Source organism: Crassostrea angulata, chromosome 5 (assembly GCF_025612915.1).
Source record: "Crassostrea angulata isolate pt1a10 chromosome 5, ASM2561291v2, whole genome shotgun sequence".
NCBI classification, from domain to species: Eukaryota; Metazoa; Mollusca; class Bivalvia; order Ostreida; family Ostreidae; genus Magallana; species Magallana angulata.
In genome coordinates this window covers 29724379-29752001 of record NC_069115.1, presented here as the reverse complement: position 1 = coordinate 29752001, position 27623 = coordinate 29724379, and the positions used below count along the sequence as shown (strand labels likewise).

At 33.8% G+C, this 27623-nt stretch overlaps 4 protein-coding genes and 1 long non-coding RNA gene across 5 annotated transcripts; 2 read left to right on the top strand and 3 right to left on the bottom strand.

Annotated features, from left to right (window-relative positions):
- Positions 1 to 1231: 1231 nt before the first annotated feature.
- LOC128186167 (BTB/POZ domain-containing protein 17-like) lies at positions 1232 to 7046 on the bottom strand. The gene is made up of 4 exons (XM_052855916.1): positions 6773 to 7046; positions 5557 to 5655; positions 4497 to 5403; positions 1232 to 3748 (listed from the first exon to the last, which is right to left on the bottom strand). Exons 1-4 carry the CDS (start codon positions 6976 to 6978, stop codon positions 3551 to 3553), a joined length of 1410 nt encoding a protein of 469 aa, XP_052711876.1. The 5' UTR covers positions 6979 to 7046; the 3' UTR covers positions 1232 to 3550.
- Positions 7047 to 13057: 6011 nt separating this feature from the next.
- LOC128186287 (caspase-8-like) lies at positions 13058 to 26853 on the bottom strand. The gene is made up of 8 exons (XM_052856080.1): positions 26288 to 26853; positions 16266 to 16501; positions 15919 to 16167; positions 15448 to 15528; positions 14888 to 15187; positions 14133 to 14370; positions 13454 to 13620; positions 13058 to 13360 (listed from the first exon to the last, which is right to left on the bottom strand). Exons 1-7 carry the CDS (start codon positions 26608 to 26610, stop codon positions 13467 to 13469), a joined length of 1581 nt encoding a protein of 526 aa, XP_052712040.1. The 5' UTR covers positions 26611 to 26853; the 3' UTR covers positions 13058 to 13360; positions 13454 to 13466.
- On the top strand, positions 17727 to 20449 carry LOC128186288 (uncharacterized). Its single transcript, XM_052856081.1, has 6 exons — positions 17727 to 18464; positions 18575 to 18725; positions 18955 to 19122; positions 19253 to 19369; positions 19486 to 20078; positions 20303 to 20449. The coding sequence occupies exons 1-5, from the start codon at positions 18131 to 18133 to the stop codon at positions 20057 to 20059; spliced, it is 1344 nt and encodes a 447-aa protein (XP_052712041.1). The 5' UTR covers positions 17727 to 18130; the 3' UTR covers positions 20060 to 20078; positions 20303 to 20449.
- LOC128186290 (uncharacterized) lies at positions 20878 to 22715 on the top strand. The gene is made up of 4 exons (XR_008243931.1): positions 20878 to 20996; positions 21382 to 21553; positions 22302 to 22430; positions 22582 to 22715. It is a non-coding gene; the product is annotated as an uncharacterized LOC128186290 (long non-coding RNA).
- On the bottom strand, positions 23200 to 24926 carry LOC128186289 (uncharacterized). The gene is made up of 3 exons (XM_052856082.1): positions 24130 to 24926; positions 23545 to 23689; positions 23200 to 23398 (listed from the first exon to the last, which is right to left on the bottom strand). The coding sequence occupies exons 1-3, from the start codon at positions 24795 to 24797 to the stop codon at positions 23261 to 23263; spliced, it is 951 nt and encodes a 316-aa protein (XP_052712042.1). The 5' UTR covers positions 24798 to 24926; the 3' UTR covers positions 23200 to 23260.
- Positions 26854 to 27623: the final 770 nt, after the last annotated feature.

The window sequence follows — 27623 nt, the reverse complement described above, 5'->3', positions numbered from 1 at the left end:
AATGGTGTAAAAATACTTCCTTCTTGGAGAAAAAAAACTTTCATTGATCACTAAGTGATCTTATTTCAAGATAAATGTATCGGATTCTGAATATGATTCAAATTTTACTGGTTTTGGTAGCAACCTTTATACAATGTAAATGATCATAAATACATAATTTTAAATAAAGCGTGTATGAAAAATGTGAAATAAAAGTTGTGGTTTGAAACATTTAAAACATAGTATTATACATGATATAAACATGAGTCGTATACGTTTAAGACAACCTTAAGAGGTGTTCAAAATATACAGTAACCGTTCGAATGACTAGTAGTTTCGTTGCGACTCTTTACTTGTAGTACTCAGTAATTCAAAACGTTATGATTTTTATTTAGAAGATAATAATACTATAGTAATTGATTTCTTTTGTTGCTTAAATCCATTGTTTCTCCTAGAAACACCAATGCTACAACTGCGATGTTACTGTGCAAAATCCCCAAACCGACGGCCTATGCTACAGCCATAGGAGGGTGCAAAAGTCAAAAGGAATATATAAATATGATGGGGTCGATGCAGATCTATCTGGTTCTTCATCAAAGTGTACCGGTTTTTTTAAGAATATTAACAGTCTCTAAAAAACACCGAGTTTAACAGAAAAAGTCTGTTAAATACTTGTACATGGAAACTCTTTTAAAATGATGAAGATTCTAAGATTCAGATTTGTTTGGATTATGATACTTTCACTTCCCTAAAAATCTCAGTTTTAGGCCACTTATCGAAGAGGATGCAAATAAAGCTTAAAAAACAAAGACCGGGGGAGGGGGGGGGGGGGGTAGGCCCCTCTCCTAGCTATTTTGCAAAGTTAGACATAGCCATAACCAAAACCCTTTTTCAATTTGCTTCCGACGCCACTGGGAAATGTGACCTGCCGATTATGTGGACCATGACCTTTAGTTCTAATAACTTTTTGTTTGCATCACATGTTCTTATAAACTTAAGTTTAATTCCTGCAATTCAATTTGGATCATATAGCTTTGTTCATTGAACTTTTGTCCACATATCTCCTATCATGTACCATAATAATCTTGTTTATTGTTTTCTTGGAGGTGTATTTGTGTTGGTTTGGCATTGGATTTTTGATATTTTTTTTTTTTATTTTGTGGGTTTTTGGTCTTAAGAGAAATGAAACAGTAAAATCAAATTATTGCACTCATCCTTTATATCATAAAATAAATTTAAAAAAAAAACACTTGTCAGAAATAAGGCATGAATTGAAAATACTACAGAATAGTACAATTTACATTAAAAAAAAAGTCTAATGTCAAAAGTAAAGCAATCGTCAAAAATAATGGATTATTTTATCTAGTAAAGAAAATCTCCATATCTACTTAGTATGAAAAGGGAGGATATAAAAGTAATAACATCAATAAACATCTATTTTCTAAGCAGATCAACTTCAGTATAAGCATGAACACAGAACAAAAAACTGGAAGCAGCAAAAAACAGTTGCACATGAATACACAACGTATTGGTATATAAGTCTATTTATTACCCTTGGAATTTTTGTTTACGCCTTAGATACAATTATACATGTACATTTGGTATACATTGAACACATTAAATTTAGACAATACAAAAAAGTTAAGATTTTGAAAATACACCCATTTACCAAGTTCAGCTCTATTGGGGGAGGGGGGGGGGGGGGTCAGCACCATAAAAAATATGTAGTTCAACTATAAAATTAATAAAAAAAACAATATTTTGTATGATAATCATGTCAGACTAGGAAAAAAAATAGTACCGGTACATGCTTTTATGTAATGAAAATTTTATACATGCTGAAATATTTCCTTCAAAGTAAAAATGTTATGATCTGCAGAAATATAAGAATTTTTTATTTAAAAATAAATACACATTTGAAATCTAAAAATATCTAGTATGGTTTTCTAGATGTAGAAATAAAAAAAATGACAACGAACATTAAGGAGGCTGGATGGTCAACAAATTAACCATCAGGTCTACCTTAAAATTTTGAAGACAATTGTTAAGCTATGAACAATCACTGAGTAAAGAAATAATCTATAATACATGAATTTTACCTTTTAAGGTGGCTCACTACACCGTGAAATATTTTCTCAAATCAGCAGAAAATTACTTGATTATGATAGATATCATAATGGATAAGAAGTCTAATATGCCAAAAAATATGCAATTTTGGATGAAAAACTACATTTTCAAAAATTTGATTCAGTTAACATAAACAAAAGCTCCAGGCGGATTCGAACCCATGATGTGTGGCTCAGAAGCCCAATTCTTTAACCACTGAGCTACTACGATATACAACCAAACTGAACGATATAAACAGTTTAAAAGAACTTTTAAATCGCCATCTTGTGTCTTAAAAAGTATAAGTGTAGGTGTAGTGAGGTACCTTAAATTTGGATATTTTTTCTCTATTTATATAAAGAGCTCTTTAATGAGAGGAGATCATTACAGTCTAAAAAAGACCATAACCATTGAGCCCTCTTAAACTAAATGTTATAACTAACAAATACATCCATCAATCAGCTTGTCGGATTAGACATATAAACCAATGTTGATTTTTTTAATCAACATTCAAAATTTCCTACTTTATTTAGTCTATAAAAGGTATGACCAAAAAATTGTCATAAGTGTATCAAAAACACATAATTTTAAAATTGATTTCAGGGAGGTCCCAGGGATAATTGTGTCTGCCAGGGGGAGCCAGAGGCCTTTTTCGGTCAATTTACAATGAAAATTTACTAAATTTGAATTTTCCTTGAGGGTGGGGGTTATCGAATCCCCCGATCCACACATGCTACAGTACAGATACCTTTAATTTAATCTAATCATCAAATGAATTGGGTGATAGGCATAGTCTATATCAAACCCTCTCCCACGGAAAGAAACAGTCACCTTTCAATTAAGGCATGTAAATAAACATTAAATTGACTTTTTAGCAAAATTTCATCAAACCTGAGACAGATATACATGATTGTAATTAAAAATTCAAAGCTGAAAAGGTTGGGCCAAAGAAACCATCAATTTTTTCAAAAAGCAATGTAAGATTGTAGCTTATCAATGTATACATACAATGTATTAATGTACATAAAAAGAATTCAGCGGAAACAAAATCTACAATGCAGTCAGATTCATAAGATGTTGTAAAATCTTACAAATCAATACACCTTACATATACACACAAATGATGAACTATTTTATCTAGCATGCATATATATAAATATACGGTAATGCTTATTAAAAGTTGTGGCATTTTACCCTCTAACACATGCTGCTAGTACACACAAATCTAAATTCATTGACATTGATATCTAAATAATTGGATATTCAATATCAATATCATAAAAAATATTTCTGAAATATATAAAAATATTTAATAAATCACTACAATATGTGATTTTTGCCCCTCTTACAATATGGAATAGTAAGAGAACCAACCATCATGCACGTTAATACATAAACAGTCAATTTTAGTCCTTACACCAATTTTTTCCCCGTTATTATTTTTTTACGATTTGGTATCAGTTCTTTACTTTTTGTTTCCATCTTTGGTATCATGGACGTCGATGACCTTGAGAAACAAAGTGGCCTCGAAGCGCCCGTTGACAAGGTAGCGGGAGTTATTCTCCTGGAGCTTTTCAATGGATATCACGTCCTCTATCTCCAGTTTGCGGCTTTTCTCACAGAAATGGTGGGTCTTTGTCACAGAGTGGGCAACATACTGAACCTACAATAAAATAAACTCTTATTTTTAATTGTTTTTTTTAAAACCTTTCAAAGAAATCAAATCTCATTGAAAAAAAAAAATCTTGAGATAATAATTGATAATACCTGATATCAGAAATGTTTATCCTCTTTGACTTTTTTTTTTACATTTTTAGTTCAGAGAGATATAAAAGATTTCCCCTTCAAACGTGAATTAAAACATAAAATGCAAGAACATTTTTTAATCAAAAATATCAATTTCCTCTTCAAACCTCAACCACAAATTTTAAGAATACAGTGGAAAGTGATAGCTATTGTGGTTTCATTACTTTGTCTACTAATTTGAAGGCCAAATTTTTGTGGATTTAAAAAATCACACCTTCAACGAAGTGTAAATTTGTGGGAATTAAGGGGCAATATATAAATAAATGCTTTTGCACATGATCATACATTTAAGATTTCCTTGATCAACCTGACAATAAAATCCACAGAAAATGGTACTCAACAATTATTGATGAAACCACAATTGACAAACTTTATAGAGAAGAGCAATTTATTACTTCTTTTTAATTGACCTGTTAATAATCTTAATGAACAAACTGTACAATGGTACTAACAACTACAGGAATTGTTTTCAACAGGAAAATCATTAGGAAATATTAGGGTTCCACATATCTTTGATAAGGCTAGTACTTATTTTTACTTTAGATCATCTGATCAGACTACAAAAAATATTTGACGCTCTATTAAAATAAGAAGTCTAAAAATACCTGGTTTTTCTTTCCATAAATGACCATTGTAACCTCAACGGTCACAACTTCGGGCGTAAGGATGGGGTTCATGCGACGTACGACAAGAGTTGTCTTTTCGTTGTGTTTTCCAAGGTAGGTCTGGTATAACATGTGTGGCTGAAAGTACCCCTTTGGGAAAAACTCCACATGAAACGAGGCCTTGGCCTGATCAGTGGTGTTGCTGGAAGGATTGAACTGGAGAGGAACTTTGAAGTTGTCCACGATTATCTTGCTGTCAATTTTGGCCTTCACCTGGTAATTTATCAAGGTCAAAGGGCAGGAGATGCCGTAACTAGGTGCACTGTAGTTTCTGTGAGGTTCATGCATTGTGTTGGACAGCTTTTCCACATCCTCGCTGAGAAGAGAGTGTCGTCGGTATGCCTGCAGAAACTTCTCGCTAAACACGTGATGATTCTCTTTGTACAGATCAGAGCTCTCAATGTCGTACAACTGTTTTGGCGTCATCAGGGAAAATCGCACCAAGGGCAGCAACTCTTTCAGCACCCCAGCAATGTCATCTTGATGACCAAACCATTCTGCTAATTTCCTCCACAAGATGTACTCGCTCTCCACCACAATGTCTGAACTACTCAAAAACTCCTGAACTTCGAACTTGTTCAGCACCAACCAATCAGGAGAGTTCTGAACAATGTGAAAATTTGATAGTATGAATCTAAAAGTCTCCTCTTTTAGCTTTTCGTAGCCCCTGATTTTGGCATACTGGTACCATGATAGGGTTCGATTTGTGTCTGGGGACTCAACGACATGCTGTGACATGTACTGAACACAGGACTCGCACAGCGAGGGTATACAGTACTTGTCTGCAAGGATTAACACAGGCAGCACTGTGGAAGTGGTCAATGTCACGCTGCCACAGTACAGATATCTGACAAAATAAACCAACAGCAAAATATCAACTATCATAGAATAAAAACCATCATGAATGATAACTAATACTATCAAAGCACCATGTATGAATGAATGCACAGGGGCCAAGCCTGTTATCTAACAGTGCATCTCATTCTGTGGGTCTGGTTACCTTAAAAAGTCCCTAAATACAGGCAAGCATTCCTCTTCCTCTGTAAGTGTGACCTCTGGCTGGTTGGCCTCATGCCACTGGTTCTCATTCAACATGGCTCTAAAAGTGATCATTACAGATTGATACATACCGTTGCCAGTGTTTTAATACGCCAAAGTAATGAGATTATCTGCATGACAAAAGAATTATTAATAAATTCAAACTGATACTGTATATCTGGGGGGTTTTTCGCGTGTCACAAAATTTTGCGAAAATGGGAAAAATCTGTAACATTTTTAATTTGCGACAGTCATTTTTTGCGATTTAAAAAGTTTCGTATAGAAAATAATAAAGGATATAATTTCTGCATATTCAATTATTTGCTATGTAAAAGTGATCGCAAAAAAAGCAAAAATTAAATCATTGCGAAAATTAACGGATATACGGTACATGTAGTAAATCTCACTTCAAAATGATTTAACAGTTTCTGTTGTTGGCAAGATATATATATATATACATATATATTAAATATATATACATATATATTAAATGCATGATAAATACAAAGAGATTTACAGTCAAGTCGTACACAGACCAACTCGTATACAGGTCAACTCGTATACAAACATTTCCGCATAAAAAACCAAAAGTCAGCTCGTTTACAAGGTATTTTTGAGTCATTAACGTTAGCCTATACTCATCACCGTTCTAGACAATGAAAGTCATCTTTTGCTGTAACATTATATAATATTTTCTTAAATACATCATATGTTGTAAGAATATTTGACTCATAACTGCTGTGCAGCATTTGTTATATTTATTATCATATTTAATATTTGACATAAATTATATAGGCATATGAAATTTTTGTATACGAGTTGACTTTCGGTTAAACACACCGGGAATTTTTGTATACGAGCTGATTTTTGGTTGTTTATACGGAAATTTTTGTATACGAGTTGACCTGTATACGAGTTGGTCTGTGTACGACTTGACCGGACTCCACACAAAGATTAAACTATTTAACAGTTAACTACACAGGTATTACTATTCACTTGCATGAGTATTTATGAAAAAACATACACAATCTGTGATCGTGTCATATCACTAAATGTTTATCGATTTTCATAAATTGTATACATATTAAATGTTAAAATCCAACAGAAGATGTCCATGTATTTAACAATTTTCAAATAATGCATTGTTACTGCTGTCATCCAACGCCAATTTCACTTACTGAAAAACGTCACTTGCTGTGATTAAAACAAACTTGTGCACGGAGTACCGAGTCAGGCCAACCACTAGAACAATGTCACTCAAGTTTTCACTCTCAAAAAGTTCCTGAAAACGGTGGACAACATGTTTCCCGTCGTCAACAGTTTCCTCCGAGGGGTCTTTCGGAGGGGCTATGTCCGAGGATGAACAAATTCTTTTGGCATCCATTCTGTGGGAAGGTCAAGATTCCTTGGCTAATTCTATTTCTGAGCTAGATCATTCTGACTAGTTGCTTATACATGTGTATAACCTACAAATAGATACAAATGTAAATACATGTTTTTTTTAGCTATTATATCTTCTTTTTCCAAGCTTAGTAAGCTTGCTTTTACAGTTGCATGTATTTTTTTTTTTTAAATAATTTTTTAAATCATATAAATCTAATTGACAGTTTCAAAAATAATGAAATTGTATATTCATGTTTTTTATTAAACAAGAATTAATTACAAAAACTTGTCTTATGTTGCATAAACCTGTCAAATCTTTCAGATGTTTCCAATTTTCATGGGGGTGATCCTATTGATTATGCTTTTATTAGTAGAATGTTTGCGGGTGTTAATGCATGAGGCGAAATACCTTTTTATATGAACAGACAAGTATTGATTTTTAAAAGTTATCATTACACTGATTGGTAAATTTTACGGGGCTGTCATATGTATTGTTCACAGACGCTTGGGTTTTGATGTCTGCATATATATGAATACATTGTGTATTTATATGTATATTAGCCAAGCATCATGTACACATGCATACACTGAGACCAAAGCATCCGTGATATTGTTTTTAATGATATCGTAATGATACGCTATATTATAGCATTAATTGAAATAACTTCGTTCATGATAAATGATTCAAAATCGCATTGTCCCACAAAATGCACATTAATACTAAGGTCTATTTCAGTATTTTTACCCAGAAACCATAATTTTATACATACATTATATCTATATTCGACCATGCATCCAGCGTGCAGCTGATTTCAATTTTTACGATAAATACAATATATGCATGAACATCCAAACTTTAAGACATAAGACAAGAACATGAAGTATAAAGTGCATAAGATTAGGGTGCATTTCTGCATATCACTAACAAATAAACGGCAAACAAATATTACCTGTGTAGCTGTCAGAAAAATGGCGAAACAGCAACTTGTTAACTCGTTCTTCAGATATTCGTATCTTAAATCTCTGGCGCATATTTTCCAAAGTTAAACATGGAAGAAACAATTATCATATGCTTGTACATTAAAAACATAATAAGAGATCTATGTGTTTTATTCATTATGATGTTTTAATAATTATTTTGAAATTATGAATTTCCCGGGGGAGGGGGTGTCCCGGGCCTCCTCCACCCTCCCCCTACCCTATAGCTTCGCGCATGAGAACTTTGTAGGTGTACAAATATGCCACTATACGGCTATAGAGACCGATTTTAAACTTTGAAAACAAAATCTAACTCTTTTTTTTTTGTTCTGCGAAAATCGATGTTGCTATCTTCGCAAGCCAGGGGTTTACGATCCATTCTGCTCCTCTACAAGGCGCTGTAGAGGTTGAATAGGAGTAGAGTGGATCGTAAACCCCTGGCTAGCGAAGATGCGATATGGCTGGAGCGGGAATGGACACCGGGACCCTACGCAGTACTATATAAGGGCAGGTCTATTCGCCGGAATGGCGACGGAATAGACGTAGTGACATGTATAAAAAGGTCGATAACTTGTGTTAGGTATGAGCTATCACCATTCGGTTTTCAGTTTTTTGATCTGTGGATAGAGGGCTATCGAAATATGTAAAAATTTATTTGATAGGTACATGTTTGATACATAAAACCTTGACCGGAATGAGCTATGATCGCAAAAATTAGCTGCCGGAATGACGAAGTCGACTTCATAAAACACCCAATATCTCCAAAAGTTTTTAATATTTTTTCATTCGGAAACGATTTTTTTAATCACAACGACCAGGCCTATAAAATGTAAAAAAAATTAAATCGATATCTTTAGATTGAGTATGCAAAACCTTGACCGGAATGGAAATTTTTCGTTAAAAAAGAATGCTGTAATCGTGCAGTCATCTCTAAATAATCACCAGTATCATAAAAACCATTGATTATATTTCCATTCGGTCAAGATTTTTTTCATCCTTGGGTATACACCTTTCAGATAATATATAGTTTAATATATCAAACTAGATTTAAATGCTCAAAACCTTGACCGGAATGAAAATTTTACACTCAAAATTTACAAATTTTATTAATGCGCTCAGGTAAAGAAGCCGTACTACAGGAAGGTGTGAACAACACATGTGATAAAAACATATATGTAGTACATGAACTCGTATACGTAGATAATCTTACATCTGCTTTTTTAAACATCATTTTAAAAAGAAACAATTTATACGCGAAATTAAGATAAAGAAATTGTTATTGGTTATTTATTCTTTTATTAAAAAAGTTATTATATTATTTATTAAAAATAAATATCAACGATGCTTTTATCACAGTAAGTAGAACAGTACCAAAGCTAAATTTGAATTAAAAGCTGCTTGTCCATGTAAGCCGTGATGATGATTTAATTGTTTACATTAAAGTGATTTAGAATGTATCGAAACTAAATATATAATTATATGTAAAAACTGCTTGTCCGTGTAAGCCGTGATAATTAGGATCGGATGATGATTTTAATTGTTTACATCAAAGGGAGTAAAAATGTACAAGAGCTAAATACATAGAAGCTTGTCCATGGAAGCTGTGATATATAAAATTGAAGGATAATTAAAAAGGATTCCGAAATCGGTATGTCGCCATCACAGATATTCGATAAATTAAATGCCGCTAAAAGAGTTCAAAGTGGTGATGAACGCTCGCGACGTCAAACAAGTGAAAAACATTTAAACTAGTGTTAAAAGTGCAAAGAAGTTGACAAAAGACGAAATTTATAATTTAGTTTTATTGTCTAAGAGTAGTTTGAAACGTAACGATAACGATAAAAAATCCGGTAGGAAAAAACCGCGACCGAATGATTGCGACAAGGAAGTTATACCAGCTCCGGATTCCGACGCCGCCGCGTTAGAACAAGATGATGTTTGCGACGACATTCCCGTTAAAAATATTCAAATTAGAATGTAAAGAGTGTTCCGATAAGGTTATTCAAGACGAAAAATGGGTTTCTGGGCTTAATGTTTCGCACAAGAAAAATATTTTAGATCCAACAGGGTGGCTGTGTTCCGATATTGTGAATTATTCATTAGATATAATCAAAAAGCAGTTTGAACATATACATGGGTTACAGTTAACAAATCTTGCACAAATCTTGCACCACTATTTGACGAACAAACTAAATCATGGAAATGCGATAAAAAATTTGAACATACTCAACCACCTTCAGTTCAGATACATCACACGGGTAGAAGTCATTGGGTAACATCTTTTCAAAATAACAATAACGAAATTTGTATTTTAGATAGTCTTAGCAAGAGCAAGAACCAAACAGTAAACACTCCATCTCTTGAAATTCAACTCTCTCTTATTTATTGGCGTAATAAGACTTCTATTCCTATTAAGATTTTAGATTCTCAACAACAAGAAAATGGCTTTGATTGTGGATTATTTGCAATTGCTAACCTTGTAGAATTTTGTTTTAATCCCGATAATTCATTTCAAACTAAAACCTCTTTTAAATCAGAAAGTATTAGGAGCCATCTTGTAGAATGTTTAGAAAATGATTTATTTACGCAATTTCCGCAAAATTCATCACAAACTCCTGACATTACAGTTTTAAAACACAAGTTTTAACAATTCATTGCTGTTGTTCTTGTGGATTTCCAGATTGGGTGGATGAAATGGTAGGCTGTGATTTTAAATTAGGGAAAAAGCTTTGAAATGTTTGGAAACATTCAAAATGTGCAGATGTAAATAATGATTGTACAGATTGGCTATGTATTGACCATTGTCGTGATTAAATTTGTTGTTCTATTGAAATTTGTTGTTTTAATAAACTCCCTATGTTTTTATTACTTGTGTTGTTCACACCTTCTTGTAGTACGGCTTCTTTACCTGAGCGATACCTGAGTGCATCTAATAAAATTTGTAAATTTTGAGTGAAAAATTTTCATTCCGGTCAAGGTTTTGAGCATTTAAATCCAGTTTGATATATGAAACTATATATTGTCTGAAAGGTGTATACCCAAGGATGAAAAAAATCTTGACCGAATGGAAATATAATCAATGGTTTTTATGATACAGGTGATTATTTAGAGATGACTGCACGATTTCAGCATTCTTTTTTAACGAAAAATTTCCATTCCGGTCAAGGTTTTGCATTCTCAATCTAAAGATATCGATTTAATTTTTTTTACATTTTATAGGCCTGGTCGTTGTGATTAAAAAAATCGTTTCCGAATGAAAAAATATTAAAAACTTTTGGAGATATTAGGTGTTTTATGAAGTCGACTTCGTCATTCCGGCAGCTAATTTTTGCGATCATAGCTCATTCCGGTCAAGGTTTTATGTATCAAACATGTACCTATCAAATAAATTTTTACATATTTCGATAGCCCTCTATCCATAGATCAAAAAACTGAAAACCGAATGGTGATAGCTTATACCTAACACAAGTTATCGACCTTTTTATACATGTCACTACGTCTATTCCGTCGCCATTCCGGCGATTAGTCCTCACCACTATATAAGATGTACACTAACTGCATGTCGACATTCATAATCACTATATATATAGGATTATGAAGAATGAATTAAAAAGTACGAAAAGGAAAAAAATATATAAGTCGGGTATGATAATTTTAGCTATACAGAAAACATAGATTTTAGTATTGCAAAATCATTATATAAAACGTACATGCATGTATAAAACCTTTGCAGTCAAGACCGCTTAGTTTTTTAAAGCGCATCTTATTACTCGGCAGACCATGGACGGATCCAGAAATTTTTTTCCAGGGGGATGAGGAAAGGGGCGAGGGATATCTTTGTGTTCCAGGGGGGGGGGGGGCTATTTTCGATAATTTTATTACGTAAATTTCAGAAATTTTAATTTTCCAGAGGGGAGGGGTCGGGTGTCCCGACCCCCGTTCTAGATTTGCATATACAGACACTTGTCTCTAACATGTACATTTGTATGTGTGTATATATATATATATATATATATATATATATATATATATATATATATATATATATATATATATATATATATATATATATATATATATATATATATATATATATATATATATATACACACACACACATTCTACTGTGTTTTTTACCATTAAATTCTTTGATCTTCAAATGCCTCTAAATGCAACAAGTAGTCAAAGGTCAAATTGACGAGTTTTAATTATGACGTCAAAAACGTTGAACGCTGTAAACTACAACTTCACAAGCAAAAATCAAAGTTCACGCTTGTGGCTGTTACTGTGGCTCTTCATTAATATTAACTTACCCTTATGATAAGATAGGATTTTTAAGGTATGAATCACATTTGCAGAAAAAACAAGAAGTTAAAAATATGTAAATATAAGCATTAAATCATGATTTTTTGAAGTATACACTCTCATAACTGCAGCGGTGTGTGCATACAAATTTTCATAACGCGTTAACGCGCGTTACTCAATTTGTATGCACACACCGCTGCAGTTACGAGAGTGTATACTTCAAAAAATCATGATTCAATGCTATAATATATATAAGTTTGCTGTATACTGTAAACAAGGTTACAGCATTAAATTTTGTCCATGTAAGTATTTCTCTTTTATTATTCAAAATCTTTAGATAAGGTTCTGGAGTTGTTGGGTGGTTCCAATATTGAACCAGCTAGGTCCCTTTATTTTTTCTCTACCCAGCAATACAGTCAGTATACACGGAAAGGACTGATATCCCAGTACACATGTACATTTATTAAAATTTTACAAATCAGGTTCCACGAGAGTATGCTGGGGCGTCCATGCACTTTATGTTTTAGGGGTTTAAAATTTAATCGAATAAAAAAATTGGCTCCATAAAATGAAAGTACTCACAAGTATTTTTAAGTGTATTTTCGAATTCCCAAATGTTTTATGCAATTTTTTTCTATTGAGGTGTTGGGGAGGCCTCGGAGGGGGTGCATGCCTCCTTCCTTGAACATCCGGCACCAGTTCCCGAAGTTGCATGTGCATACACTTCTACCCTCGCCTAGCTGAATCTCATTTATATATACAAGCTGATCAGGATGCCGAACAACACAGAACAAATATTAAGAAAACCAATTTTATTACAGTATACATGTATCTATAGATATTCTGAAACTTATCATTATTATACCAGATTTTATACATTGATTATTTAAATATATACAATATATAGATATTGAAGTATAAGATTCTAGATATTATACATAATATTGTGTGCACTAACATAAAAAAAAACATCGGCTTGGGACGATCACTGACCGTAGCAATAAATTTAAATACATGTACAAACTAACAATTCATTTAGAGCAGCATCTGGCCAGCGGCGGGTTACGAACAATCAGGCTGCTGCATGAGTCCGCCCTCCCCTTGGAAAAAATTAAAGAAAAAAACTAAATGAAAAGAATTATTAAACTTTAAAAAAGAAATTCGAGTAAAATTTTAATTTGAAATATCAATACCGTTTGGTCTAGCCTAGACCTCGGTTTCAACAGGAAACAGGTAGAATTTCTTAGTCAGCCGGACTTTGGGTTCCGGAATCTGGGCCGCTATTTGTCCTCCACTAGTTTGTCCGATTGTTTGACTGACGTCACGGTTGACTTCCACCAGAATGGATATGACGTCCTCTCTGGGAAATAAATGCAGACAATCCAAATTACATGAAAAGAATTAATTAACGTCAACAAGACTAAGTCAGCAATTCTTTTTTAACAAACATTAGACTGTCATTAAACTTTCAATGGAATATATAGTTTTTACTCCATTTTACCGGACAGATATCGCGAATTATGAATACAAGTATCTGGAAAAACTGTCGCTTTATATGTTTGATTTTCACGTATATCCGGTAATTTTCGCGATGGTCTAATTTTGTTTATTTCTTTTTTCGCAATCGCTTTAACATTGCATATCAATTACCTCTAATACACAGGAATTATATCCGGTATTGTTTGCTATTTATAAGAATGTTTTTTAAATCTCAAATAATGACTGACGCAAAGAATAAAAGTTACACATTTTTCCCATTTTCGCATATTTTGTGACACGCGAAAAAAAATTTCCCCAAACGGATTGTCGGGTAGTTCTTTACTAGTTTTACAATTAAGTGTATAGCTAGCTTAGGATAAATCAAGTATATACCTGGGTGAGTGTGCTTTTAGATGCTTGACAAGGGATTGAACAAAGAAAGACCCCTTGTCATTCCGAAAGGAAACGTAACCCGGCATCGTGGAGTGAGCGATCAGGAAATCGGCCTCCGCGGGCGCCAAATTCAGTTGATGTAGATGAGGAACTTCCGTCATCACTTCCGCCATAGGACTATTGGGAAACAAATTCGTGTCGCTCTCTGCCATGACAGGCGCATTTGTTTGATGCCAGACTGAAAATTTTAACACATTGAGCTATTTATCTGATATATCATAGAAATACCGCAGTATATTCAAAAATCTGTCATACTACTACGGGGTTTGAATTTTTTTTTTCGCTTTTTGCATTATTGATAAAATTGTCGTTATTCTCAGGATGAATGTGGGCCGACAAATTTCCTTCAAATTTGATTTTTTTAGCCGTTGACTTAATTTAGAGAAGAAAACCAACAAGTCTCAATCTAATTTGAAACATAATTTCTACAGTATTGCTATAGGAAAGCTCTCTAAAGAAATAAAGAAAATTATAATATATCTTCTTGGGGGAGGTTTAGATAGTCTGAAAATAACCATTACTATATAGCCCGATAAAGATATAGACAAGAATACCTAACACTTTGTAAATACCTTGAAAGTGAATACAAGATGGCATTAGAAGTTTTTTCAATCATTTTAAATTATCTGTTTTTTATTCTTCGAAAATACCTGGCATATTTAATAATTATCTATTTTAGAAATAACCCTTCTTACCATCTTGAGTGTCTTTTCCTTGACAGGCTTGAAAGATGAAAAATTTAGGTTTTCCCGCCAAGCTAGGACAGTTGTCGGCGCGGAAGAGTGACGTCATGGAGTTGATTAGAAGATCCTGGCCACAGGCACCAGATACCACGTTCAAGTTACCGTGACTCAGGGTGCAGACTACCAAGGCTCCATTATCCTTATGGTCTATCTGTTGAATCTCTCCTAGTATGTAACTGATTTCCTGGCACGTTGTATTATTGTACACTCGTACATCAAACCCAAACAATTTGAATGAGTACTCCAGCAAGTCTGAATTTAGTAATTATTTAAAAATATAGATTTATTATTTTATTTTTCGTACAGGTATAGAAAATATCTATTTGTTTACATTCTTTAAGTCGGAATCAGTGAGATTGACTGTAAAACATTTGTATTAAATATCCCGATTTTAAGTGTTTACTTTTTTTTAATTTTTGTACTTACATGTAACAGTTCTTCTCAAAAGCATACACTCCCTAAAAATGATTGAATATAATCACTTAGCCTAATAAATTTTCTAGTAAACTTACCCCTATCCTTATTTGTTCCGTTTCTGGTAGGGTGTGTATTTGTATTGGCAAATATTTCGTTATTGAAGATAATGCAGATTCCTAAATGGATAAAATAAGTCATATCACTGACCCTGGAAAAGCACATTACCGCATCTTTTCATTACTACCATCTTCATTGAAATGTATCCTACCGTACAATGTCATGTATCAAAGATCAGCTTCTCTAGCCATGAGTTTTTGGGGTCCATTTCGCCTACCCCTACATAGGCGACGAATATATAGACCAAAACCTCTTGGCTAGCAAAGATGCTCTAAGAAATATCTTTTTTAAATAATCATACACATTTGATTTTGAAAAAAATTGAATTGATAATTCATATACAAATGAAAACGCTAAAATATTGGGAATAAATAAATAAAATTAAGTGTTTAAAATTGCACTTCTTTATATTTCGAGGCTTTTTTAAAATTAAAATTTACATATCGTACCTGCATTTTTCCCCTTGTCATAGGCCCCAAGTCGAGACGGCAGAGTGGTGGCGGAGAATCCACTGAGGGCGCCGTCCGCGGTCATGGTGGAACCACCGCTGGGAGTTGGGTCGAAGGTGGCCTCTTCTGACCCCGTCCTATCTTCGACCTGAGTGCCCAGGGCGTGGGTTTGTGCCTGAACATGCTCACCCACTTCTTGCACAGGGGCCTTATCAGTCTGTCCGCCAGTCGCTCCAACAATGGCAATACCTAGGATTGATAGGATTGATATGGTAAATCAGCTCTCTCTCTCTCTCTCTCTCTCTCTCTCTCTCTCTCTCTCTCTCTCTCTCTCTCTTAATTCATACCTTTTATAAAATCGTCCAGTAATCCCGATAGGTTTTTATCCCCCGCATATACGGTTTTCAGCAACGGAAACATTTCCGAGTCGGACAGTCTCTCCTCCAGGACGTCCAGACAATCCCAGACGTCCTGGATCAGATCCAGGGTCCTCTTCCCGACCCCTACTTTGGAGGACAGGTACGCTTTCAAGTTCTGTAACTCTTCTTGTCCGGTTTCTTCTCCCACTTGATACAGCAGTTTTCTAAATAAAAAAAAGAACAAATAAGAAACTTTAAAAATACATAGAAGTATATATTTTAAAAAATCTTCTTCAAAGAATAAAAAAAGGGAATCACGTGTTCAAACCATCAATACCCACCAATTCTAATACTAAATAATGATAGCGTGCACCAAATTGTCTTACCAAAACCAAATTGTGGATCCGCTCCTTACACGATGCGATTCAACAAATACATGTAGTTCCTATTTTCAGAATTATTGTATTATTGTCATGTCAAAAAAATCATTAGAAAATAGTTAAAGACAAAAAGATATGTATAATTGCTGGATATTTAACTGAAAAGCTGTATCAAATGATTATAATATAATTATCCTATTAACAAAATACATACATGCAATGTTACATGTAAATACATATGTATACATGTATTTACGTTTTCCAGTGTACATGTGTTTTTGTCTGATAATAAAACTGCTGTCCTTTCCCATATATTTCATTTTACATAAAAAAAAAATATACAACATGACAACTTTCATGTTGTATATTTTATTTGATAAAATGAAATATATCGGAAAGGACATAGGAATACCCACCGATTATATTAATAAACGAGTGTAAAAACACATTTTTTATACTATATTAATAAAACTGATTGAAATGTCAACACCTTCATAAGCACAGGGTTTTGACATAATCTGTGCAAAAAAAACCAAACATCAGTATATATAGTATAATAGGGGTACTATATATATTGACGATTTTTTTTTGCACATATTGTGTCAAAACCCTGTGTTCATTTAAACTTTTATGATTCATTCGGAATATGAAGGTAGTGACATTGCAGAAAAAACCTGCGTTAGCATAACCCGATTGAATCGTCAAAGAAAGAATTTTATTGTTTATTTGAACATCTTTCATTTTATTAATTAATAAATTGATTATGAAAAGCTAGTAAAATTCACTAAATTATTGTTAATGTACAAAAGTACGTTAGCTAAAAGAAACAGCCTATTTGTCTAGATCTCCTGTGAGACTTTGAGTTAGCTGCAGATCTGTAGCTCTCTGGTTGAAAAAATTCGGATAGACAAACCAGAGAGCTACAGTTCCAAGCGTTGTAAAAACCTCCGATTTACTCCGCCGTTTTTTTGTCGCTCGCTTCGGGAATTATATCCGACTTTAAAAGCATTCCACCGCCTAAATAATTGGATTTATTAATTAAACATATATTTTACCCCAACTCTGGTCACTTTGTTTTCCTTTCAATGGTTCCGAACGGCCATCCTTCGCCTTGGAATGTCATCGTTTTAAAAAACTCGCCTTATGACAGCCATGTTTACCTAGTAGCGAGATCTCGTTATTTGGTCACGTGATAAAGGGGCATAACTCTAACTCGCGTTTCACGTGTTTACCTTCACAACAACCGGCATTTGATTTGATTTCGGCCTGTATCTTAACAAATAAACACTGACAACTATTTTTATGAGTTTACCTATTTAGTTTAGACATTTATCGATGATGCAGGCGTTTAATCACGCATACTTTCTCTCAACTTTATGGTTCTTTGCTCGTCTGAAAATATACACCCTTAAACTGTCTCACGTGAAAGCAGAATTTATGACGTAATGCACAAATTTCACACAGTAAATAATTATGGCTGCAGTGAATGTTAAGAAGATATTCGAAGAGGTTAGACCACTATATAATTTTGAATTCGATCTTAAAGACGAACAGATATCTGTGATAGAGAGTATTTTGGAAAAAAAGCATACTGTGGGTGTTTTCCCTACCGGGTTTGGCAAAAGTGTATGTTTTTTATTGCCCCCTTTGATTCTTGATCAACAGAAGTCAGACGTTAGACATGTTTGCATTGTCATATCTCCCTTAAAGAGTCTTATGATAGATCAGTGCAAGCAGAATTTTGATCATGGAATTCCTGCTGCCGTCATGAAAGGCATGGATGAGATGAGTCATGAGGTTATTGAAGGTATGATATAATTTTGTGTTTATCTTTGAATAAATTGTACAGCTTGCTTGCAAAAAAAAAATTAACACTGTTTAGTTGAACTAAAAGGGTATATATTAATATTTATATAGGCATAAAGACAGGTGAATATTCAATTCTATATATGTCACCAGAGACACTTCTAAATTTCGAGTCATGGGGAAACATAATACTCAATTCCAGTTTGTATCGTGACAGAGTTGCACTGATTGCCATAGATGAGACACACATTTTGGAGTCCTGGTAAGAGTTTTAATTTAATTTTGAGGTAATTTTAAGGTGTTCTGATTCTTGTTAATTATATATGTACATTGTATGTTCATATGAAGTGACATACATAGTGACTTCTTTATATTTGTTAATCCTTCTCTATATTTTCCCATTACATATCAAATGTCAACAATATAACAAACTCTTATGGTTCTAGAATATACATATATCTGATGAGAGCACATTTGATTAAATGTTAAAGGGGTGATACTTTTCGTCCAACCTTTGCAAGACTCGGAGAACTTCGCTCCCATTTTCCAAGAACTCCATTCCTTATGCTTACTGCAACCTGCACACAGCAGATTCTGAAGCACATCACAAGCGGAATTCACCTACCTGGTCTAAAAATGTTCACTGCATCTCCTGACAGGTAACTTTTGTGTAATGAAGGATCAGTACACATGTGTAACGAATGACCACAACTAGCCAAAATATTCTTGTACTCTCAATGTGTTTTTAAATCTTTTGTTATGATATGTTTTAATTTTTAAACTCAACAGACCTAACATTTACCTGGAATACAAGAGGTCAAAAGATATTTTTGAAGAACTTGGGTGGCTGTTTAATGATATTAAAGAAAATGGTATCAAAACCAGGAAGACTTTAGTATATGTTAGGTAAATTGTTAATGAATCTATAAAAAGCTATTGTTTGCAGGATAAAAAAAAAATTGGGGTTCATACTTCAATTTATATTTTAAAGTATTTACCGGGTATACTCTTCAAAATTGTAGGAGCTTGAGTCAAGGTGGCCGCCTTTACCGGGATATATTGGGCCATTTAAAAGAAGGTGCCTATTTTGAACAAAAAAAGGTTCAGCGCAACAGCCACATTGCTTTGTATCATGCTGGAATGGCTACCAAAGATCTTGAGTACATACTGCATGAGATTTCAAAGCCAGACAGTGTGATACGACTTGCAGTCTGCACTATCGCCTTTGGTATGGGGATCAACATCCCAGACATTGACCTTGTCATTCACTGGGGTGCATGTAGCTCTGTAATGGACTATTGGCAGGAGGTTGGTAGGGCAGGGCGAGATGGACGCAAGGCAAAGGCCATGTACTTTGTAACCCCTGGATCAATACTTCATGCTTCAGATGAAATGAAGGAGTTATGTAGTTCATTGGACAAGTGCAGGACAAAGTGTTTTAGGGACTCTATTCTCTCTTATTTCATTGGATACTCCTCTATATCACAATCTCTTTGTAAACTAAACTGTATTGAATGTGAGTGTTCTCAGTGCAGTTGTTGTTATCTATGTCAAGAAGCTTGTCCGTGCAGGATGAAGGCCAAAAACAAGAATTAGGAAACATTAGGAAAGACAGGTATACATTCATATTTTTAATATTTTATTAATTATAAAGGAATTCTTCATTTTCCAACACTTTCACATATTTATTTAACCTGGCATTTAATTTCTCTGGATTTTTTACTGAAATGTTATGTCTGAAATCATTAAATCCACTGTGATGTCTTTCATCTCCTTTGTCAACAAACAAATCTTCCATTCCATACTCCTCAATAAATTTCTTTAACTTTGCTTTTGAAGAGCCATCTGATGATGGCGAGCGTGGAATATAATCTTGGATGACATTAACCTGGAGGATCTCCTCAATGGCTTTCCCTACACTCCCAACAATTTTACTACATCTTGAGACCTGTGTTTCTGTGTATTGCCCATGAGAGTTTTTCAGGTTAGCTGTAAGTATGAAATATATACCGGTAAAAGGTGCACTGTAAAAGATCTTTCAAAGATTTAATTCATATAATGAACAGAATTACTTCTTTATTAAAAGACGCCTACCCTTAAACTCATTATTCAGGAACTCATTAACCAGATCCAAAGCAATATTATGGCCTGGTTTTCCCAATAGATTTGCTGTGCTGTTCCACACAACTTCACTCCGAATTCTCGCAGGCAACAATCCAGTGATACCTGACAGATATTTTGCAAGTATGAGACACATATTTTAACTTTCTTCCTAAAAATGCTTTCTTTCATGGTAACTTACAGATTTATTTCATTAATTCAGTACCTGCTAAGAGTCTGTGTCCAAGAATAAGATACTTATTGTGGTTGTTATTCCAGAAATCCACCATGTCTAGCCTCCAGTCTGATATGAGCTGCTCCCCATTGTTGTAACGTTCTGCATTTCTTTGTACCATGTGCAGAAGACCATGCCACAGCATGCAACAACTATACTGAAACACAGAATCACCACTGTTTTGGTCTACTACTTCAGGTAAATCTAAAATCAGAAGTAAAGACATTTTCAGACACAGCTAATATATGCACAAATTTTAAATTTTTAATTATCAAAAACATAAATATGCAAATACAGTTGAACTTCAGTATCTCGAAAACCCATATCTCGAATACAATGGATATGTCGAAGTGATTTGTACGTAAGTCCCAACCACTTTTACTTTAAGTAATTTACATTTGATATCTCAAATACTTGGGTATCTAGACTTTTTAACCATGCAGTTTCATCTATTTCGAGATCTTGAGGTTTGACTGTAAATCAATAGTTTTCATGTCATGTTTAATTCATACCAAACTCATCATCAGAATCTTCATAGTAGGGCAAAGTCTCCTCCAACTCATCTTGTGTCTGATCATTCCAGTAGAGGATGGTGTCATCAAGGTATTGAGGGTCATCATCAGAGTCTGAGTCTTGTACTACATCACCCTCTGCAGCCTGCTGTATAGACTTCATATCTATCTTGGGCCAAACGAGTTGAACCACTCTTTTACAGATGTCTTCGAACATTTCCTGTCTTTCAGTGCCATCCTCAGGTATGACATCAGAGTTCACATCAATGTTATCAATGTTCAAAATATTACAGACAATCATGCAAACACTTCCTTCAGTAACAAAATTGAAGAAATCCACAGCAGAGTTAACACAGTCAGAGATTTTTTTCTTCACTGTACGGAAGCCAAATCTGTTCTTGATATGAAACAGAGAACCCTTATCTCCCACTGTGCTCCCACTAAACAACATGTTCATTGAATCTTGAAGTATTATGCATCTTTTATGAAATCCTTGTGGTCTTGGAATAAGTCCAGTAAGCTGATCTGTTTCATCCTCACTAAAGGCCATTGACAGCTTTGCTTCTACCATTCTTTCAACACTTAGCTGGTCTCCATGACAAAGGATTGGATATGGATGTCCATTCTGTCCAATTGGTACATACTTATGGAGATACTTTAATATTTCAAGTGTTCCACGAGCGGAGGATGGATTCTCTTGAATAACTCCAAGATTTACCTATCAAAATAGTTACTTATTGTAATCAAGAAAGCCTGCAATTACACACACATATATATATATATATATATATATATATATATATATATATATATATATATATATATATATATATATATATATATATATATATATATATATATATATATATATATATATATAAAAATTTTCAATAATAATAATTTTTTGTTTTTATTTCCTATAGCATAATCTGTGTCAAATTAAAACCATGCAGATACATAAGTAAACTCACAATTTCTGACTTTGTTTCAGAAATATCAGAGTACTGATGCTGGATAGTTGCCACATGAGCTTCACTGAACTGAGGGAAGTTTTTCTGAACTATATTCTGGACAACACATTCCATTCGTTTCTGAAGATTTCTCCAATCCTGGATGGATGGTAGGTAATTCTAAAAAAAAACATGTACATGCAGTAATAATTAAATTTATGTACAGCATAAATTTGTACAACAGCTAATTAGTTAATTTACACACGTAATAATTATACATTGTATGTTCATCACTTACCTTCAGTTGTATGTCACTTATAGAACACTTGTCGTCAACATCATCCAGATGACGGAAGGATATCCTGTTCTTGGCTGCAAAGCACAGGGCCCACAACATCATTTTGTTGTCTTGTCGAAGATGATGCCGTGTCACGCTCAACTTCTGGACATTATCCCAGCACACACTATAACCTGGATCTGTTAAAGGCAAGTCAATAAACTCAAGTTATGATTAGATATTTAAAGAGACACAAATGTAAACAAAATCACATTTATACCTTTTGTTAAAAGTTGTGGCAATGGACATTTATCACTATGACACTAAAGAAAAAATGTTTGTAAAATTGAATTACAAATTTTTATCACATACTCTGATTTCCATTCTCAATTTGATCATATAGGAAAGAATTGTCTTGTGGAAGAGGAATGGCATCTACTTCATCTTCACTACTAACTTCCACATCAGATGAGTCTTGGTTCTCTGAACTCTCTGAAATGATGGAGTTGACTGAGTCATCAGAGCTGTACGAGTCCGAGTCCGAGTCCTCTACTGATGACTGATGCTCATCAGGTTGGGGTCCTTGCAGTTCTACCTGGACATATGAAATGTGATGATTTATCAAAATGTGTAAATTTAATAAATAACACATTATTATTCAATATGAAAACTAATTTTGATTCTGGTTGGTCCATTATAAAACAGATTAACTCATGTCAATATTCAGAAAAAAATATTCACCTGAATAGCATTCTTCCAGGAGTTAATGCTGTCATCAAACTCTGTGCACAATTTATCGACTGCTGTTCTTGTTCCCTTAACACCCTTACACCATCCCAGCTTTTGGAACCACCTAAAAATCTGTAATTGGAATGTTGATATGATGTAAAAACAGTTGCTATGTATATTTAATTTTTTTAGGGGGGGGGGGGGGGGAGGGAGGTTAATTTCATTAATTTTTTTCTTCAAAATTTCATAATGGTACAACAATGATTATATTGTAATACCTTTTGGTTGCATCCTGATCTGTACATTTCAACAGATATAATAGTCTGGAGAAGATTGTACTTCTTGGGATTGTGGAAATGCAAAATGGTACCCATAAGAAATCCTAGGGCTGGCACAAGTGAACCAACATTACCTTTGTCATCTCTGTAATATTTTAAGTATAGAGGTATAGAACACACATGAATTGTATTATAATGCTCCACAAGTATAATCAGAGAGGAATAGAAATATGCAAATGCCATTTTTCCTATATTATAAAAATATACTATATACTTTTCATCTTTAATTTATGCACAATTGTCAAATTATATTCACATAGTTGTAAAATAAATCCCTAGTTTTAACTTTCAAACCTGCAAGTACTAGTGCAACAGGTACTAACTTTTTCTTCAATGTTCCAATTAAATTTATTACAAGGGTCCAGTATTTAACAAAAAAATCCTGTGTTTATCAATTTTTATATAAACTTTTCTTTCACAGGTGTTTTTTAAAGTGCAATTTAGGTATTAGCAAAATAACAACAGTCATGCTGTACTCCTTTATTTTGGTTTATGCATCATGTACAGATTAATTTTTTAACTTACATGTCAGCATTTTTGTTCCAACGACATGACAATGATCCCTGCAAAAGTCCTGTCAAGAGAGGAATACTATGACTTGCCTCTTGGATTACTCGTTGCCATTGAAAATCCTGTAAAGACTTTACAGTTGATGGAATTTTGAGGGATGGAATGTTAGCATTTTTCACCTCCTTCTTAATCATGCGCCTTAGAACATTCATCACAGCATCTCTTGCGCACTTGCTTTTCTTCATCATAATTCTCAAGGCATAGTCATAGTGTGAATCTTTGATGTACCTGCACACTTTGTCTTTGAACCCTTCTTTCTTAAATGTTTTTAATTTAATAGATTTTACTGGGGTTGAAGTCAGATGTTTAGGGGTAGATGTCAGGCATTTTCTTTTGACAAGTTTCACAGGAGTAAAGCTGAATTTTCTTTTTACATTCAATTTTTCTGGTTTAATGAAACTAGAGTTCTTTTTTGTGTCATGTTTATAAATTTTAAGAGTCAATGATGCACAGTCATTACACAAAAACTTCTGGGTTGGTGTTAAAGGAAGAGTTATTTTTTTGTCTAAAATGTCATTGAGCCTGATTAAGGGTATGGCCAGTTTTGAAATTGATTTTCTTTTAAAACCCTTCTTCTTAATTTGAAATGGTTGCTCACAATTTAGGCACTTATTTAGATCCATGGCGACATGCTCATTCAATTATTGTGCATTACGTCATGGTAGTATGATTATCACATGGACAGCATCCTTGTGCAAAAAGATGGTGTGTATATTTTCAGACGAGCAAAGAACCATAAAGTTGAGAGAAAGTATGCGTGATTAAACGCCTGCATCATCGATAAATGTCTAAACTAAATAGGTAAACTCATAAAAATAGTTGTCAGTGTTTATTTGTTAAGATACAGGCCGAAATCAAATCAAATGCCGGTTGTTGTGAAGGTAAACACGTGAAACGCGAGTTAGAGTTATGCCCCTTTATCACGTGACCAAATAACGAGATCTCGCTACTAGGTAAACATGGCTGTCATAAGGCGAGTTTTTTAAAACGATGACATTCCAAGGCGAAGGATGGCCGTTCGGAACCATTGAAAGGAAAACAAAGTGACCAGAGTTGGGGTAAAATATATGTTTAATTAATAAATCCAATTATTTAGGCGGTGGAATGCTTTTAAAGTCGGATATAATTCCCGAAGCGAGCGACAAAAAAACGGCGGAGTAAATCGGAGGTTTTTACAACGCTTGGAACTGTAGCTCTCTGGTTTGTCTATCCGAATTTTTTCAACCAGAGAGCTACAGATCTGCAGCTAACTTTGAGTCTGACATCATCATGATTATTTCGTGCAGTCCGTGATTTTTCTTAGGTTGCTGTAGCTTTCGACCAATCGATAAACAGGGCGTGTCAATTAAAGTCCTTTATAGTATCTTGTCAGTTTCAGTCGCTGTAGATTTCGACAAATCGATAAACGGGGCATGTAAATTTCAGTCTGGCTGTTTCTATAGAACTATAAATTAACTATACGTTTCCGTAAGAAATAGAGGAAATAATATCCGGTAGATGTAAATATACGTAATTGATTTTCAATGTTTTGTTATCGTGTGAAATTATAATTTATTCCGTAAAGAAAAAAAATCGATCATTTATACGATTACGAGCAAACCAAATGCAAATTAAAGGACGCGGATTGTGAAAAACCTATATTCTTGTGTAATTAATAAATAAACAACTGACATAAAATAAATCCCTTTATCGTTGTTTATTGTCAACACTGGGGTTTTTTTTCACACTATTAAAGCATACTAACGCAATTGGCAAGATTTTAAACAAAGACGATTTTTTTTTGGAATGCTAGAACCTTTATTTCAATGATTAGGTCAAACATACATATTGTAGGAATATATATACGTGTATATATTATACATATATGTATATATATGCTCTATATAACAAGCTTTTAGCGATTGAACTCTCTCTTAAATGAACATTTGACAAAGAACGGTATTTGCTTATATATATACCCACGTCTTGGAATGACGTTTTATACTGCATTTTTTTTTTATCATGCAGTGAGCCGGTCATCTTTAAAAATAGACATAACGATATGGGACAGGGGATTTCCCTTTATCTAAAAATAGAAGCGAAAAATAAACACGCAATTAAGCCACCCACGTACCTTCTTATGTTTACAAATAATCCTTCCTCTGGCTGTTTACATGATCCTCTTCCAACTCTGACTAATGTAGACACAAGATCGTTTCTCCCAATGAGCAGAAACGCTTGCTTCAAAAACCACAAGTCGATTTCTTCGGGCCCGCATTTGATGATCGCTTTTCTCTCAAGAAGGTCGAAAAAATCAAGAATGTTTTCATTTTCCTTTCGCCTCTTTCTGTTGACACGGTCTTTTGCGAGAAAAGTAAGAATTCGGAAATCGTCACAGTTCATTTTGTCATAGACTTCGAGTAATAGTTGGCGACAGCTACACATTGTCCCCTCCATTTCGATCTTCAATGTTTACAAAACATGCGCGCCGAGGGCATATTTCAATGGATTGTGCAATACACAAAATACATATAGCGGAAGTAAAAAGATAGTAGGAAAAATAATTACGGAACACCTTGATTGTCTTTGTAATATATATTTGCATGTTTGGCAATTGCATTGATATCGTAATGTTTGTTCATATTATTTTTTTAAATCTTAATTCAGATTATTAATTGATCTACAATGTAATAAAATATATTAAAGTTCACTACGCCGTCCTGAATTTAAAGTACATTTTGCATGTAGAAAAAAAATATGAAAAAATTGATATGTACTATGCAAATATTTTCCAGCCTTCCTAAAAAAAACCACCCCTACAAAAATTAAAAAGGGAATCTAAAAAATAACAAAACTTAACCCCAACCCCCACTTCAAAAAATTAAAAATAACAGAATATACACAGATGAACTCACTCAGGTATATAGAGTTTCAAAATTGCCTATTTACTTATGACTGGTCGGTTTTCCAACATTTAAAAATAAATTGGCTGACTGCCACAATCAAAAATAGACCGGAATGAATGTAAAATATAATATTCAAATCGTAAACGTCTCGATCTTGATAAAGGTGCATGCAGGTGGAAAACGTTTATACTGTGGTTTCATTAATTTTCTTGGGTATCAATTTTCGGGAATTTTTTGAAAACCACAGTTTCAGGGATACGTAATTTCGTGACCAATGATCCCAAAAAGTTAGTTGAAATTGAACTTCAATGAAGATTTAATTTCGTGGATCAACTTAACAACGAAATCCACGAAAATTGGTATTCAACGAATATTGATGAAACCACAGTATCCTGTCTCAATCTTTATTTTGACTTGTATATATGTATCTACATTTACTGTCTTACATGTTCAGTGCACTTATCGATTAGATTAACGCAGTCTTTTATATATTGCTATGTCGATATTTAACAAAAAAAAAATCAATGCATTGCATGATACGTAATAAACATAAAGAAGGATAAA